Source organism: Platichthys flesus, chromosome 10 (genome assembly GCF_949316205.1).
Source record: "Platichthys flesus chromosome 10, fPlaFle2.1, whole genome shotgun sequence".
Classification (NCBI taxonomy): domain Eukaryota; kingdom Metazoa; phylum Chordata; class Actinopteri; order Pleuronectiformes; family Pleuronectidae; genus Platichthys; species Platichthys flesus.
In genome coordinates this window covers 11,796,395-11,811,862 of record NC_084954.1, presented here as the reverse complement: position 1 = coordinate 11,811,862, position 15,468 = coordinate 11,796,395, and the positions used below count along the sequence as shown (strand labels likewise).

Below are 15,468 nucleotides of genomic sequence, written 5' to 3'. Positions count from 1 at the left end.
TTTTGAGCGTGAGAATGAACTACCATCGCGCCCTGGGGGCATGTTTAGCAGCCAGATGCCAGCCAAAAGAATCTTCTTAGTATAGGTGCCCGCACAGAAGATAGGGAGCAACAATTGAGCAATTCAATTTATTCATTATCACCCACATCTCAAGTTTAACCAACTTGCCCCGAAGCTGTGACATGAGCAGGAAAGTCTTGTGACTGGAGACGAGATAAGACATGAAAACAGGTTCCCATGCGAGTTTGCCAGTGTCGGAGCATGGTGGCTTTGCACCCTCTACTGGACAAACAGTGACAGGTTTGTGTCAGTGAAAGTCAAACTAGCATGGAAATGAATCAAACACTCCGGGCTCCACTCCAATAGTTATATTTTACCTTGATTAGTCACCTCTCAGAGTGAATTTATGGGACGTTTCCTGGCACACACAGTTTGTTTTTGCTGATGAAAGTTTCGGGGAGGTCTTTTCACATGTGACTCTGCTCCAGATCTGTTGGGGGGGGGGGGGGGGGGGCATGGGGGTCTGGATTAAGTGTTCTGGTTTATGGTTGGGATATTTTTGTCCTTTTTATCTGATTCACCGGAGGATGTTGGCTGGGAATTTTGTAAGTAAAAGCAGAGCACTAATTCACCACTGTGTCTCAGATAGTCTGACACCTTTGATTCTTTCAAGGCCAACTGCCAGTTAAGTGTTCCCTCTAAAGTGAAAGGGCTTTGTTTTAGGCCCAATAAGCAAGTTTTCCTACAGGCACAAAAGTGAGTGGCACCAAATCATGCAAAAAATCTAAAAAGAAATAAACATAAACTACATATTCATGAGTCATACAAGAATAATTTGACAGACGTGTCTTGTCTTATTCGCTTGGTAAAACTCAAAAAATACAATTGAATATACTGTAAATGCATTTGCATCCTAATCTCGGTAATGAATCAGAATTAACAGGTCGGTTTACAGCAGGAGACGCGGAGTCTGGCAGTAAAGATATTCAAAAAAATGTGATTTTATTATGACAACAGATTTTGACATGCATCCATATATCAGCCTTTCAAATCTCATAAGCATCGAAAACGTATTACTTACTCAGGAGATGGTTATCTAAACCCGACAGATATGTAACCTTCTTGCAATAATTCACCAGCGTTTCCAACAAATGCCAAAAACTTGTCACGCTTAATACACACAAGCTTTAATGTAAGAAGCACAGCAGCCACAACAGAAGATTTTATCAGGTTACCCAAGATGGAACATGTTGGAGTCCTGCATAAGCAGACATGTATCAGTGACGCTGATGGATGGTTGGAGATCATCCCATCAGACAAAAAGAGACAAAATGTTTTCCCATGAAAATGTTTGATTAATTGTTGAGTTTTTTTCACTTGTCATAGTTGGAAAGTACAGGTGGTACTAACATTAACAATGGTTCTGTTAACAGAACATAGTTGTCACATGACAGGAAACAATCACACTCGGAACCAGAGTCCTGAGACTGATGCAGCGATTGATGTCTGTGAAACGGGTTCATCGTAAAATCTGATTAAAATGAACAGCCAATCATGTAGGAGCTTGCTAACTGTGGAATAGATGGAGGCATTACTGTATGTATATATTTAGATATATTAAAACATTAACTGTACCACCATCCCTTTTAGTAGAAACACTGGGGCAGACACTGACTCCATGTGGTCATCATTGGAAATGCAACTAACTTGCATTATTTTTCCACACCCGATTAACCCAAATCCTGCATAATCAATCTTAACATACAATGCGCTTAAATTATAAAATAGGGTAAACCTACAGAATGCTAATTTACTTTATATTTTTGAAATTAGGCATTTGTGCCACCTAGTTCCTCACTACCAACTCTTTGTGTGTACTCAAACTAATAACTAACCCATGTCATGTTTATATTTTCAACTTAATACAGGCATATCCCACCACAACTAATTTTTAAATATCAGTCTAAAACATCTGTATGCACCGCGTTTTACAAGTTACATATAAAAGTAATATTCTGTATGATTAACCTTGAAATTACTTTTATCATACAAATATTTCTGAAAAACATACCCCTCTACAGTGAACCAGTTAAAAATAAAACCTTACTTCTACGCAGACACTCTTTGGTTATAAAAAAAAAAGACAAATCAGTATTTTATGATCAAATACACATCTTTATTAAGTCTGTTCACAGCTTAATACACGACAAAGGGCAAAAGATAATCCCACCTGTACCGTACTCCTCACTTCTTCCCATTTAACTCATCTGAAAAAAAGTCGACGATGAAATGAGCGTATGTACAACACATTTACAGTATTTACAGGGTCCATATAATCTTGTCACACTAGTGCGACTTAGTGAGTTTGTGTTTGCTTGCTTTGGTGAATTTGCCCGCTCTGACTGGAATCCAGTGGCCGTAGGGCTTCCTGCTTTCATAGCTGTCGACTCTGGGAGTCACCTTAGCACAGGATAGAGCTGCTGCTGTTGGTTTGGCCACAGAATTCTTAAGAAGATAAAGAAAAAAAAAAATCAATACATCATCATATGTTGAGGGTGATGTTAACAGAATATGGTCTTGAATATGAACTATATCTATAATAGATCAGTAAAAACATGGACAAGATAAAATTATTATAACTTACATTAATGCTGAAAGAGATGCTTTTTCTTAAAGGGGACAGCTTTGGGTTGGAAATGTCATCAGGCTCTTCATCACTGCTCTGTTTCAAAAAGACAAGAAAGATACACCTAGTTAGATGTAGGCAAATCTAATGGAGTGAGCTTTGACAGTTTGTGAGGTCTATTTACAGATGGGTTAAAAATGATATTACTTATATTTTAAAGCACTACTATCGCATAGATAAGCATTAGCTTCAACAAACTGCAGCTATCATGCACAACCCCCCAACTGCTGTCAAAGATTAAACTCAAACATCGAATGAATGCTTCGATAACAGACCTTGAAAGACAAAAACTAAAACATTGCATACAAAAAGAACAAGTAAAAAGGATGTCTTCTCTGACTAGAGTGGCAGAATGATGGTGACGCAGGTTTCCCAGCCCCTCAGCACACGCCTCGTGTACCAACTTATCTTTGGCATACGGAGAGGAGTTCTTCTTCTGTTTTAGCTCTCTTGACAGGAATAGTCACTATAACGCAGTCCACGCGCCTGCGCTCCATCAGTGAGAGGAGGAGTCTGCTAAATAACAATGACCCATTTCAACGGCAAGCATTTATACATTTGTAATGTCAGAATTGATATTGCTTTTCTATATGAAGTGTTTAAAGTGTCATCAAAATTTCAAGAAGTTTGTGTAAAACATTCAGGTATCAATGTGTGTGATTAGCATTGTGTCAAAATGTGAGCATATTTACAGATATGTGTGGGTTTCTTTGCAGACCAACATCACAAGAATTATCAATTTAACCTTTCAGGCAAACACAATTAGTCTTCACCCAAGTCACATGACAGCCTTTTAATCCCAGGTGCCGATGAGTGAAGGAGACCACTGTCATGTTATCTATGAAGACAGGAATAAATACAGAGAGAGTATGTGTGTTCCCTCAGGTCCAAAGGTCAACACAAGACAGGAATTCAACACAGCACAGAACTAATGATTATCAATAGACATGTATGTTACACGGTGTTTGACCAACTACAAGTCAGTAGCAACTTTGATAAAATGGTGCAAAAATGTTTTTCTCGTCTAGATCTAAAAATGTAATACGTGGTCACTACACCATTATGAACAAGTGGTTAAAAGATGATTAACTACCCTCAATTGTCCAGACCACTTGATTTGTACTTACATTCAGTCCAAGTTGATAGAAACTATTTGTAAAACTGTTTGGAATCTGTGACAATGCTGCTTCTATAGCGTGTGATGTGGTCACTATGAAGACTACATTCACTTTCTGGCACCCACCTGGGACACAGTCTTTTTGGGGTGTTGTCTCACCCAAGTTTCTGAATCTGATGATTCTTCGGACTCCACCAACTGCTCTGACAGGTCTGGTTTCACACTTTCTGGAAGATCTGCCTTCTCCACTGCGAGGATCTGCATTGTGTTGGTCTTTTCAGTGCTGAGTTCCCTCTTATCTGGGCAACATAGAAGTATTGAGAGAGAATTGAATCACTTGAAAACAATAGACAGTAAAAAAAATGGTTTCACTTTAAAGGGCAATTTCTCCATCTAAACTTACCATCCATAGTCTGACTGACAGAGTGTCTTGAAGTTCTGGATTGGTTCCTGTGGCTTCTGTCTGGGGATCTGGAAATTTTATTTCTATCCTGGCCCTCAGTTTTCCTGTTTCTATGCCTGTGGCTAGTAGACTTGGAATGGGACCTGTAATTACTTCTACTAGAGTACCTGTCCTGCGAGGATGACGGCTTGTAAGATTTAGAGTCGGCTCTGATGTGGCGTGGCAGGGAGCCTCTATGACGGCCATGTCTGGGGCGGCTGTCGCAGCGACAGCGGGAGGAACATCTGTGGCAGCGAGGATGAGAGCGGGACCTGGGGCGGGATGACAACTTGCAGCTGGATGAGGATGACACTGAAGAAGATGATGACGACCTTTGACGTGTCTTATGGCTGCTGCGCACCCTGTGGTGGCCAGGAGAGTCCCCGCTGCTTCGGGAGCGTGAACGAGACGAAGCAGGGCTTTTGTGGTCGAAGATGACACTGATGCCGTCACTCTGACGAGCGGTGGCCATTTCTGAGTGTGAGCCTTCTCCCTTCGCCATTGTTCTGTATTCTGCAACAAGCTGAAATAAGACATAAAAAATGTCATTGTATGAAAAAATACAATAACAGTTTCAGTTAGATTTAATCCTTAAGTAATACCAGCCTGCATGCGTGTGTGTGTGTGGGAGGGGCTATAACTGTTACATAACAGCTGATATCTCAATGCTGCCCCTAGCGAGCGAAGTAGAGACACGTGACTGCACAGACTGGAAATTTCCAGTCTGACTCAAGCTAAAATAGCCTCGACTAGCACAAGCTACCGCCTGCTATAGCAAAACAAATAACATCGTAATTTATATCTGTCGCTCTGTATATTATTAATTACATGAAACTTTCATTTATATTTAAAAAACTCCTTTATAGGCGATTAAAATAGTTTAAACTATAACTCTAAAATGGTTAAACAGAGCTATGCTAACGTTAGCTGCCGCAGTGCTACTTACCAGGCCGGTCGAAGATCAAAACCTTTGTTCGGACGTAGTCGGTAAAAACACGGTTAAGAGAACGTCGCTTTGATAAACGAATCACTGATTAAAAATTCCGCGAGAAGGAATCTGCAGTTTTGATCTTTGTTTTGTTGGGTTGTAGCGAAATGTTGTCCAAAGGCTCCGGAGATCCTCTTCGTCGACGTTCGAGCTGATGGCGTCGTCATGCAATGCAGTAAAGAAGGCGGGGCCACAGTTTAAACTGACTCTGGAAAATTCCAGTCACGTGGTACACGGGAAGGTCGGACCCTTTTGAACGGCGCACCGTCGTCATGGCAAACAGAGCGAGTCCGTTCACTGTGGGAGGAAGTAGTGATTCTTTATTAAAACGATATGAGCTCTCCTAAACTTACATGTGTGCCCTTATCATTAAATAGAAGAGATTACAATACAATAAGCACAACATAACAGATACAACACAATATAATACAACAAAACAGAACTGAATAAAATAGAATATAGTACAGCACAACATAACATTATAGAATAGAGAAATACAGCATAACATGACAGAATAGAATCATAGCGAATACGATATAATATAACATAACAAAATAGAATCACAGAGAATACAATACAACCTTACATAACATAATACAATATAAGCCTAAATGACACTTACTTATAGCACTTTGTAGAAATGGTACTTTCTGGAGTCTTGTTTTTCTGAGTTTGTACTCTCATGGTTGAATGCAGTTATTTTAAGGTCGCTTTGGATAAAAGCGTCAGCTAAATGAAATGTAATGTAATATAATAAGCTTCCCCTAAATTACCATGTGATATCAAACTGTCCCTATGAACAAAATATGGTATACAATTCAATCAATAACGACAAGACAAAACTTTGCACATGATGCTTCCATATACAACACATTTTAAGGCTTTACTGATTTAATACAAATTTAGTGGCTTTTTTAATCGTTGTGTGTTCTATTTTGGGTAGAATATACAATGAAAATGTGTATAGTTGTTTTCTAAAATATTAAGTGAGTCAATTGTGATATATGAACAAAATCATTGAATACATAAAAACAAATAAATTAATGACAAATAATCTCAGGTTTGTTGTGGCAGGAAAAGCGATTCAAGTCAAATGTGTGGGTCTAGCAAGCAGCTGGTTTACAGGATACAACAAAGACAGGATTTTGAATGATATAAGCGTGAATACGCGGGGCATGAAATCTCGCGATGTTTTACGTAACTGCAGTTTTGTTTACTTGGCGACTCCCTCCTCTGAGCCAGAGCGGTTAAAGTCTCCACAGCACCGTGTGCTCCTGCAGCTGAAACCCGAACAGCACATCGATCAGGCATGGACGTCCTCACCGTGTTACCCTCCAACTTTGGTTACGCTATATTTACCTACCTGTACAGCTGGGTGATGCTGGGGTATTTAGCAATCAAGGTTGGGGCTGGCAGGAAGAAGTACGGCGTCAAGGTAGGCGAAGTTCGACTTTAAGATAATTATCTTGACGGTGGAATGTGAAGAAGAACCACTGTGCTGTGGTTTATTTGATTTAGTTCCTGTTCTAAATGTGTCATGGCTGCATTTCTAACATGTATGATCTTTGCAGTATCCCACCATGTACAGTGACAAGGAGCCAGTGTTCAACTGTATCCAAAGAGCACACCAGAACACCCTGGAGGTTTACCCCCAGTGGCTGGTGTTCCAGACCCTCGCGGCTCTTGTCTATCCGGTATGTGTCATTTCTAGTTAATCGTGATCATAATTGAAGTAACATAGGTATGCTTTTTGGAAAAATCGTATGCATATTCATTTTGGCTATCGCTACTCAGAGGAGGATACTATGGGCTCCATAAGTTGGTGTAACATGTTATGTCAGGTTTGTGGGAGGTGCCACCACTCCTTGTGATCTTTGGCATAAATTCTTCAGATAACAGTCAAGGCAAAAAAGCAGTGTCATTCTGATAAAGCATATTGTGATTAAACTAACCCTTGTGTCTTCCCTTTGTTTCTTATTCTTTGTTTGTAATCTCAGTTGTCAGCATCTGTGCTGGGGGCTATTTGGGTGACCAGCAGGTTGTCCTATGCCTGGGGCTACTACACAGGAGGTAAGAATGACTTTAAAGGGTAATGGTTTGTGAAAGGATGTAACATCAAGGTCAAAAGTACCGGGTCCCTGAGGGTCAAAGCACAATGACACTTGCCGAACACAGAAAGGGAGTGACAGTACTTCTTGTTCATTACCTTGTTATACTAGAAATAAACATACAACAAGTTAAAATCTGTTCTGTGAAATGTTGTAACGTTTTCTGGAAATGTCGTCCCTATGGGCCAATGTACAAATGCACATAAATCCTATTTAGCATCTGTCAATTAATTTTTACACACAATTCTAGGCTGACCTCTTATATTTTAGATAAAGTTTCACTAATAATAATGTGTTCAGTGTTGACATGAGCTCTATGTGTTAAGGGGCCTTTTAAAGATTAAAACACAAAGTAGATAATTTGCTATAAGATCAAAACTCATCGATTTTTTTCTTCAACTTCACTGCCAGGATTTGTAATTTACATTAAATACTGTAAATAAAATTGTAGTTTCACAAGTGTAAAGGCTGCAGTCCGAGTGTAACAGAGATGACAGCACAGTGATTGTTTGAGCCTTTATATTGCGTCTCACATATCAGCAATAGTTAACGACGAAAACATATGTACATCTATTTGGTCTAAATTGTGTGAATGGTTTAAATGAATTGGTTAAGTAGTTGTCATTCAATATCCTATTTGCTAAATTTCTAAAGTATCAAAATCGCACCTGGAAAAAACTCTCTCAAAATGTATTTTCATTGTTCATGATAAACAGTAGTTATGTGTTTCCTATGATTCTGCTTCAGTGACCATTTGAATTGTCTTTTTTCGTGTTTTATTCCAGATCCATCCAAGAGGATGAATGGTGCTTATGGTTACATTGGATACTTTGGAGTCATCTTTCTGTCCATATCTGTCGCCTTGCAATTGCTCGGTCTCTTTTAAGGTTGTCCTTTCTTCTGTCAGATGAGTTTGCTCATCTTTATTAGTTTACATAGCATTTTCAAATGTATCGACAATAAAGTAACATTACAGTTCTTAAAATGCTTTTTTTTCAAAATATACGTGAAACAAACTTTTATAGACCTCTAAATCAATGCATGATATCTTTGTTTTCCAGTATTTGTTATGAATGTCTGCTTTGTGTAATCACTGACAATAAAGAGGATTCTTGTGAACATTATGTATCACATACTTTCTTACATCTGCCGAACATTCAAGGAGCAACAAGGTACAGGGTCAATTTATTGTGAGATCAACATATTCTGCAAAAACATTTTTGTGGTCATTGTTCAACCAGCCAAAGCAGAAATGGAGATTCTAGTTAATTTATAATCCATTAAATCACCCTGTTCCTTACAACTGTTTTCTTGAATTTCATCAATGGAAGAAAGGTTTTAACCCAACTTTGATCAAATTGGTAGGAAGGTAAATAGCACTAATAGTAGAAGGTGGACATTTTATTGCGACATATGCTTAGTAAATACAGATTAATTTTTTGACATTTATATTTTTATCTGTGAAAGTGAATGAACAAAAGTGTTCATCTTGTTGAGCAAAATGAAAACTTCGCTCCACAAAGTGTATTTCTCTAGATTACTTCTTCTATCCTACTTTCTCTTCCTGTTTGTTCAGTGCTACTTCTGGCTCTTTGTATAGGCCAACATTATACAAATTTTAGTTTTGAGAGCTGCCTCTATTCCCTCCATTGTACTGATATAAGACGAGGTGCACCTTTGTAAGAGCTTAGTTCATTCTGTAGTGGATTCCACTTCAGTTTCCTCTTAGGGTAATATCTTTCTTTCATGATGCTTTAATCTATAATACAAGAAAATAAAATCGTAATGTGGACTGACCTTAATGCAAAAAAAATTAAATAAATTCTCACCGAAAGGAGGATAGCATCAAGAAGTTTCCAGTTGAAAGCAAAGTGTGAGAGTGTGACTAATGAAGGGGTTAGCAGGAGGCATTACGGCTCCATGTGACTCACACACGATGTCCCAACCATGCACAAATGTCCTATGTGGTTGGGGATAGAGCGAATGACTGAAGATCTACAAACAATTTTAGATGAAGTCAAATGTTTTAAATTTTACTTCAAATTGGAAATTCCAAGATTTATTTATTTTTTACTTTAGTTATTGTTGACTATTGGGCCTTGGCGGAGGTGAGCACCATTTTATTTTTTGAATGTCTGCCCACAAGACTTTTTTTTAACTTGTGAAGGACCTTGTAGCTATGTTTTGAAATGGGTTATATAGATAGATAGATACCTTTTCTAAGTTTTCTTTTTCTTCTTCTTCTTCATCTTATTGTTTTTATTATTATAATCATCACCATCATTATTATCATTTTGATAAATTTACTTTCACAATCATCATAATATCATAAATATTAAACTTTCAAAGTGTTATTAGTATTATCAGTAGCAGTTGTACAAGTTAAGGCCAATGTCAATGGATCTCTACAAAATGCTCTTCTACTGTGTTTCATATTGAGTGAAATATAAGTTTCAGAACAAATTACTATCCCTACTTGCAGGCACGTGCAAAGATAGACCCCTAGTGGTGCTCAAGCACTGGCCCTTTTGCCCTGGATGAGAAAAGGGCCCTTCTGCTGGAGCCCATTTTTTTCTTCATTCATCAATATTTAAGAATAAAAATTACTCTCTCTGTCATCAATTTATAACTGCTGGTTGTACATCAAATTGTCCTTGAAGTATATTAAAGATTAATGGACAACTTTGGCAAATCACAAGCTGCACAAACTAATCTAGAGCAGCAGAGGAACCCAGCAGCCAGCAGGGGGCAGCCTCAGGACATCACAGCAGACTGTGATTCTTGTAAGGCGTACGAAGACAAGGTTGGAAAAGTACTGGGTTATTCCAGTCTATGGGTTATTCTAACAATAGGTTTTGAAAGTATGTTAAATCATCCAGTATCAAAAAGCCAAAATTATAAAAGTAACTTTTAAGTAAGGCAATATATGTAGTAAAGTAGAAAATATTTTCTCTGAAGTTTTAGTCATAATTTGTCAGTGTTATTAATCTGCTTAATTCCGCCGAACAATCATCAGGCAGTGCTCAGGGTAGCAGCTCTATTTTATCTTGGATCAGGCCATAAACTTATAAAACAGATGAGGGAGAATCAGTAACCCTACCTGGTCCAGAGGAGCCCATCACATCGCTAACCCTAACATTAACATATTATTTGGTAATGCAATATGGCCTTGTTTTTGCCTGTCATTCATTTATTTATTCAAATTGATAATTTGAGTTACTTTGTTAACAAAAATAAATATATAAGTTGACAATATCCTACTGTGTTTTTTATTTAATTATTATTATTATTATTTTTAATTTCATAAACAATTTTGACGATGGGTGCCCTTTTCTTGGTTTGAGCACCACCTAAAATGTCTGTGCACGTGCCTGCCTACTTGTCAGGTTTACGACAAATCGAGTAGTTGCGTAGTTTGTTCATCTACTTTTGAGAACAAGTCCCGTCATGTCCCACGGTTCCTGAACGCAGCGTCTCTCTCGGGTACAGGATGTGGACTATCTGCGCATGTGCGTGACCCGAGCCTCTTCTGAAGCAGAGTCTGGTTGAACCGGGGGGATCCGAACCATAACAGCGACTAAAAGGTAACCAATCCTTCTCTAAACCACTTTGGCGTGATATGAGGACATTCAGTCGCGGGTGGTCGCTTGGTTCAGACGCTGTCCTTCGAGCTACGACGTTATTTTCCGCCTCTTACGCAGGAGGAAGAAACCTTGAAGGAAATGTTCGCTGGTATCAAAGCGATGAACAAAAGCCTCGACACGGCCGTGTTTGTGTGTGCGGTGTGGACACTGCGTGCTTCTGCTGCGTGTTAACGTGATATGTCGACACACTGGTGGTTAAAGATGTGTTAGTCTGCTGCTGGTCTAGTGGATACAGATGGAGTTTGTGTTGTTGGTGTTCAGTGTGTGACTGAGGGAGCTGAGCATCATCTTTACTGCTCAGCTGCTGCGTCCGGAAGTAGGCTACACGTTGATTTCATACACTTCCAGACATCCATCTGATATTATAAATATATTTATAATCCACTGTTGATCACAGATTATCGTGTCGTCGATTTAGATTAAAGTATTGGTCTGAAGGTAATGAGGTTGCTTTCACTTTCACACTCAACAGTTGGAGCCATGTCAGGTTTTCTGGACGGAATCCGGTGCGGAGACTGCGAGTGTAATGTGGACTGGGGCGAGAGGAGGAACACCATCGCATCTGTAGCAGCTGGAGTGCTGGTATGAACACTGATATTTGTTTTACATTGAAGTTATGCAATTGTATTTTTAGCCACTGAATGTGTTTTTTCAGTCTTTAAATTTCAAAAAGTAATTTTCACTTTATTGTTCACAAATCCAGAATAAGAAATTCAACTTTCAACGGACTGCTAAAATTAATTCCCAATAATTCAGTTGCCAAAATTCAACTCCTAAATTTCTGTTTACAAAAATGATTATAAAACGCCTGGGATACCAGGGAAAATCTGTCGAATGTCTCACATAAAAAAGCAGACCTCCGGCCAATTTCAGTGGTCTTGTGATATTTGCAACAACCCTAAGGAGACGACACAAACGAGAAACACTGTACTGTGAGCTTCGCTACGCCGGTGTTCCAGTTTATTCCAGAAGCTTCAATAAGGTTATGTTATAATAATGTTTAATATGTCGTCCTGTGCAACAATCTGTACAGAATGAATCAAATTGGGGATTCCTGTTTGTAAATAGTAAACAGAAACTTCTCTCCATCCATTATCTATAACGCTTATTGTTTTTAGGAACGAGTGAGCCAATCCCAGCGGACATTTGGTGAGGGGTACATCCTGAACGACGGTCACCAGCGTTTGGCAGGACCATCATTTAGAGACAACCATTCCCACTCACATTCATCCATATAGTCAATTTAGAGTCTCCAATTAACTGCATTGTGTCCGTCATGCTTTAGAAATACGCATCAATACATCCACTAGCTTTTCACATTTTTCCTGCAGTATTCTCACTTGGACTCACTCTGACATTTTACAAGGGGGCTGGCAAAACAATATCTGACTGAGACATTTGCGTTCTCACATACTCACATTTCAGGAAAATGGAAAATGTTTGGTCTTCAGTGCAAGTCTAAAAGCAGCCTCAGTGAATCCTCTGACTAACTATGAATCGTGTTGTTGCAGTTCTTCACTGGTTGGTGGATCATCATCGACGCGGCAGTGAAATATCCTGATCAAGGAGAGTTTCATCACGCCTACCACACTTGTGGAGTCATTGCTACAGTGGCTTTCCTCATGTAAGTTGGGCTTTGTGGACTATTTCTCTCGTAGGCAATATAATCACGTTCAGTTTGGCAAAATTGTGATGTGGCCCCATCATGAGGCCTCTCTCTCAGCTGATAGAGTTGTTAAGTTGCAACTGAAATAGAACATTTGTTATTACATGAAATAAGTACAGCGTTTCGGTCACAAGATAACAGGTGGACGTATGATAGGGGGGTTAGTTTCCTTAGTCTTCCCATTACAGTCTACTGACTACTGGTTGGTGACTGTAGCTCTTTTCCACTTGCTGCTGACATCACATGACTGAAATTCCATACTGTGGTATACATGTTATAGCGGCTAAACCATCTCCATGGCAAATCAGCTTCTACATCCACAAGCCTCAGTAGTACCAAGTTAAGCTGGGGTCAGACGACACTGGAGTTGTACAAACTTTACGAATTTTGAAATTTGGTTCCACTACTAACATAAGGAGAATCTAACCCCAACCCTAACCCACACTTTAAGATAAGAAAGTAATGGCACATCACGCACTTCAAGATATTATTATGATTATTGCTCCAGACGCAGCGAGAAACCATCTCATGTCTCCTGTGACCTCATGGGGAAGCGTGTAGCGACAACTTTCTATAATGGTAATAGACAAAAGCAGAATTAATTTTTTGTTGTGCACCATCAGCTGCTCCGGTCTCTCTCTGCCCTGGTTCTGCTCAGAAAGTACTGACGTAATCAACCCAATTTTGAATCCTAAATCAATCAAACAAATTCTAAAATGATATAGTGTAAGAATCGCTCTGCAACCCCTCACACTACCAAACAATCTGGGTCAATTTTTTGGGGGTAGGATCAAATCAGGGTTAAATAGGCCCTGAAATTCCTTTAGTCTGAGCCCATCTTAAGTGGAGACATGTATACAGCATATAAATCCATGTAAGCAATCTGGTAAATGTAACTTATTAATTAGCTTCTGATATGTCCTCCCCCCTTTGACCCATTTAGGATAAATGCCGTTTCAAATGGACAAGTGAGAGGAGACAGCTACAGTGAAGGCTGCATTGGACAGACGGGTGAGTGTGGTTTAAAATACACGATGACTTAGCTTTCTCTCTATATTATGGGCATATTTCTCCATATACAGTTAATTTCCCGTTTGTGCTGAGGGTTTCCTCTCTTATCATTAAATTATTCTGCAGGTCACACGTAGCTTCTATCTTACCTTGCCCTAATTTCTGTTTTGTTTCCTTCTACAACCATTGCAACACATGTGCAGTAAAACACACACCCATAAAGAAGCACCGGGTTGAGTCCCACATTAATCCACCTCCTATATCTCTGTCTGCAGGTGCACGAGTGTGGCTCTTCATTGGCTTCATGCTGGCTTTTGGTTCTCTCATCGCCTCCATGTGGATTCTGTTTGGAGGATTTGTGGTGCCTCGTAAGTTTGTCAATTTGGCACATCGCAAGTCACACTGACTAGTTGGAAATGGACGACCCTCCTGTCCGTGCATTGCTTTAATTTTCTCCTTATTTGTGTACTTTTTGTGAAAGCTTGGAGATAAGGACTGAACAGAGCAGTGCCACTGGATATAACGGGGGTAGTGTTAACAGGACATGAGCAAGATATTTCAACAATTGATCTACCGTCCACGAGTCCCTGACCACAACGTGTTTTCAAATGGAGTCACAGACCGCAACGGATTTACAACACGGCCACTTTTGTGTCTTTACGTTATTAAGACTTTCTCCACGATCCCAGTGTTCGTCAGAAACTCTTGACTCCACCCTGCCCTCTAGTGGATGTAACGCTTTACAACCATGTCAACATGAATGATGCATGGAAGTTGTTGGCGGCGACGTACATTGTTTGAAACCATTATATTGGTTTTCATACATAAAGGCAACATAAATGAGCTGTGTTTTCAAAAGAGAGACTGAATAAACAGGAGTAACTAAGGATCCATACCATAGGAAAAAAATATGATCCAACTTAAGTGTGATACTGTACCAAATTGTACAAACTGACCCACTTTATAACTTCTCTGAACCTGTTGTCTTTTGCAGAGAAGCCTGTCGTGTACCCGGGTATTGCCGTCTTCTTCCAGAATGCATTCATTTTCTTTGGGTAAGTCAATAGTCCTCAGTGGCATCGTACTTTCAACCCATGCTCTTCCTTCACTTTCTCATACCACCCTCCTGTCTCTCCATGCAGGGGTTTGGTCTTCAAGTTTGGACGCACAGAGGATCTGTGGCAGTAATGGACTGCGTGTCTTTATGCCAACCGTTCTACACGTTGCTATCTATATTGTATGAGACAATATGCTTCCCTTTATATATATATCAAAAACTTTTTTAGCATTAAAATTGACATGTTTAATTTAAACCATTTGCTGTATAATAGCTAAATCATAACTAAGCACAAATTGTAATAGAATCATTGTAAGTTTAAGTAATTTCAAATGTGGCAAATTGTTAAATGTAGCCTAGTTAGAATGGTTTACAAGTTGTGTATAACAAAATGTGTGTTTTGGAAGATTAACTGCTCTGAGTTGTCTATGTTTCCTTTGGGTACACTGACCGCTACGATGTCATTTAATTAGAACTGTTTATTGAGTGGAAATAACATAAGTTATTATGATACAAAATATATCAAGAGCCATGTTTCAAAATACTGTACACATACACACATACCGAATGTAACCATATTGGGTTGTTTGTAAACACTGTCAGCTCTGAACATCATCCAAATTTATTGTTTTATTTCACTGCTATACTTACTCATATACATTTTGCTTGTGTAACATCCAAGGTTATTTCGTGACAAATATGACAAAATTAAACAAAAACCTTCTGAACAATAAATGACCTACATTCAT

The 15,468-nt window shown here is 39.1% G+C and overlaps 3 protein-coding genes and 1 long non-coding RNA gene across 5 annotated transcripts; 2 read left to right on the top strand and 2 right to left on the bottom strand.

The window, feature by feature from the left end:
- Nucleotides 1–2,154: 2,154 nt before the first annotated feature.
- On the bottom strand, nt 2,155–5,416 carry rsrp1 (arginine/serine-rich protein 1). Of its 2 annotated transcripts, none has more exons than XM_062396875.1 (5): nt 5,192–5,416; nt 4,207–4,768; nt 3,930–4,102; nt 2,645–2,722; nt 2,155–2,505 (listed from the first exon to the last, which is right to left on the bottom strand). In XM_062396875.1, the coding sequence occupies exons 2-5, from the start codon at nt 4,745–4,747 to the stop codon at nt 2,347–2,349; spliced, it is 951 nt and encodes a 316-aa protein (XP_062252859.1). In that variant the 5' UTR covers nt 4,748–4,768; nt 5,192–5,416; the 3' UTR covers nt 2,155–2,346. The 2 variants fall into 2 exon arrangements, with proteins under 2 accessions (XP_062252859.1, XP_062252860.1); XM_062396876.1 differs by having other exon boundaries at nt 3,963–4,102.
- On the bottom strand, nt 2,870–3,923 carry LOC133961634 (uncharacterized). The gene is made up of 2 exons (XR_009922032.1): nt 3,432–3,923; nt 2,870–3,202 (listed from the first exon to the last, which is right to left on the bottom strand). It is a non-coding gene; the product is annotated as an uncharacterized LOC133961634 (long non-coding RNA).
- Nucleotides 5,417–6,459: 1,043 nt separating the features above from the next.
- On the top strand, nt 6,460–8,460 carry mgst3b (microsomal glutathione S-transferase 3b). The gene is made up of 4 exons (XM_062397116.1): nt 6,460–6,668; nt 6,805–6,927; nt 7,231–7,303; nt 8,127–8,460. Exons 1-4 carry the CDS (start codon nt 6,543–6,545, stop codon nt 8,225–8,227), a joined length of 423 nt encoding a protein of 140 aa, XP_062253100.1. The 5' UTR covers nt 6,460–6,542; the 3' UTR covers nt 8,228–8,460.
- A 2,323-nt stretch (nt 8,461–10,783) lies between these two features.
- On the top strand, nt 10,784–15,468 carry tmem50a (transmembrane protein 50A). Its single transcript, XM_062397115.1, has 7 exons — nt 10,784–10,925; nt 11,458–11,567; nt 12,497–12,609; nt 13,595–13,662; nt 13,938–14,030; nt 14,657–14,717; nt 14,805–15,468. The coding sequence occupies exons 2-7, from the start codon at nt 11,466–11,468 to the stop codon at nt 14,848–14,850; spliced, it is 483 nt and encodes a 160-aa protein (XP_062253099.1). The 5' UTR covers nt 10,784–10,925; nt 11,458–11,465; the 3' UTR covers nt 14,851–15,468.

What these genes read in the sequence shown, in the direction of transcription:
- tmem50a (XM_062397115.1), top strand. Translation starts at nt 11,466, where the DNA reads ATGTCAGGTTTTCTGGACGGAATCCGGTGCGGAGACTGCGAGTGTAAT. An exon ending in AGGCTGCATTGGACAGACGG is followed by an intron (nt 13,663 to 13,937) that starts GTGAGTGTGGTT and finishes CTCTGTCTGCAG; the next exon opens with GTGCACGAGTGTGGCTCTTC. An exon ending in TGGAGGATTTGTGGTGCCTC is followed by an intron (nt 14,031 to 14,656) that starts GTAAGTTTGTCA and finishes TGTCTTTTGCAG; the next exon opens with AGAAGCCTGTCGTGTACCCG.
- rsrp1 (XM_062396875.1), bottom strand. Translation starts at nt 4,747, where the DNA reads ATGGCGAAGGGAGAAGGCTCACACTCAGAAATGGCCACCGCTCGTCAG. An exon ending in TGTCAGTCAGACTATGGATG is followed by an intron (nt 4,103 to 4,206) that starts GTAAGTTTAGAT and finishes TATGTTGCCCAG; the next exon opens with ATAAGAGGGAACTCAGCACT. An exon ending in CCAAAAAGACTGTGTCCCAG is followed by an intron (nt 2,723 to 3,929) that starts GTGGGTGCCAGA and finishes TTTTTGAAACAG; the next exon opens with AGCAGTGATGAAGAGCCTGA.
- mgst3b (XM_062397116.1), top strand. Translation starts at nt 6,543, where the DNA reads ATGGACGTCCTCACCGTGTTACCCTCCAACTTTGGTTACGCTATATTT. An exon ending in GGAAGAAGTACGGCGTCAAG is followed by an intron (nt 6,669 to 6,804) that starts GTAGGCGAAGTT and finishes TGATCTTTGCAG; the next exon opens with TATCCCACCATGTACAGTGA. An exon ending in CTGGGGCTACTACACAGGAG is followed by an intron (nt 7,304 to 8,126) that starts GTAAGAATGACT and finishes GTTTTATTCCAG; the next exon opens with ATCCATCCAAGAGGATGAAT.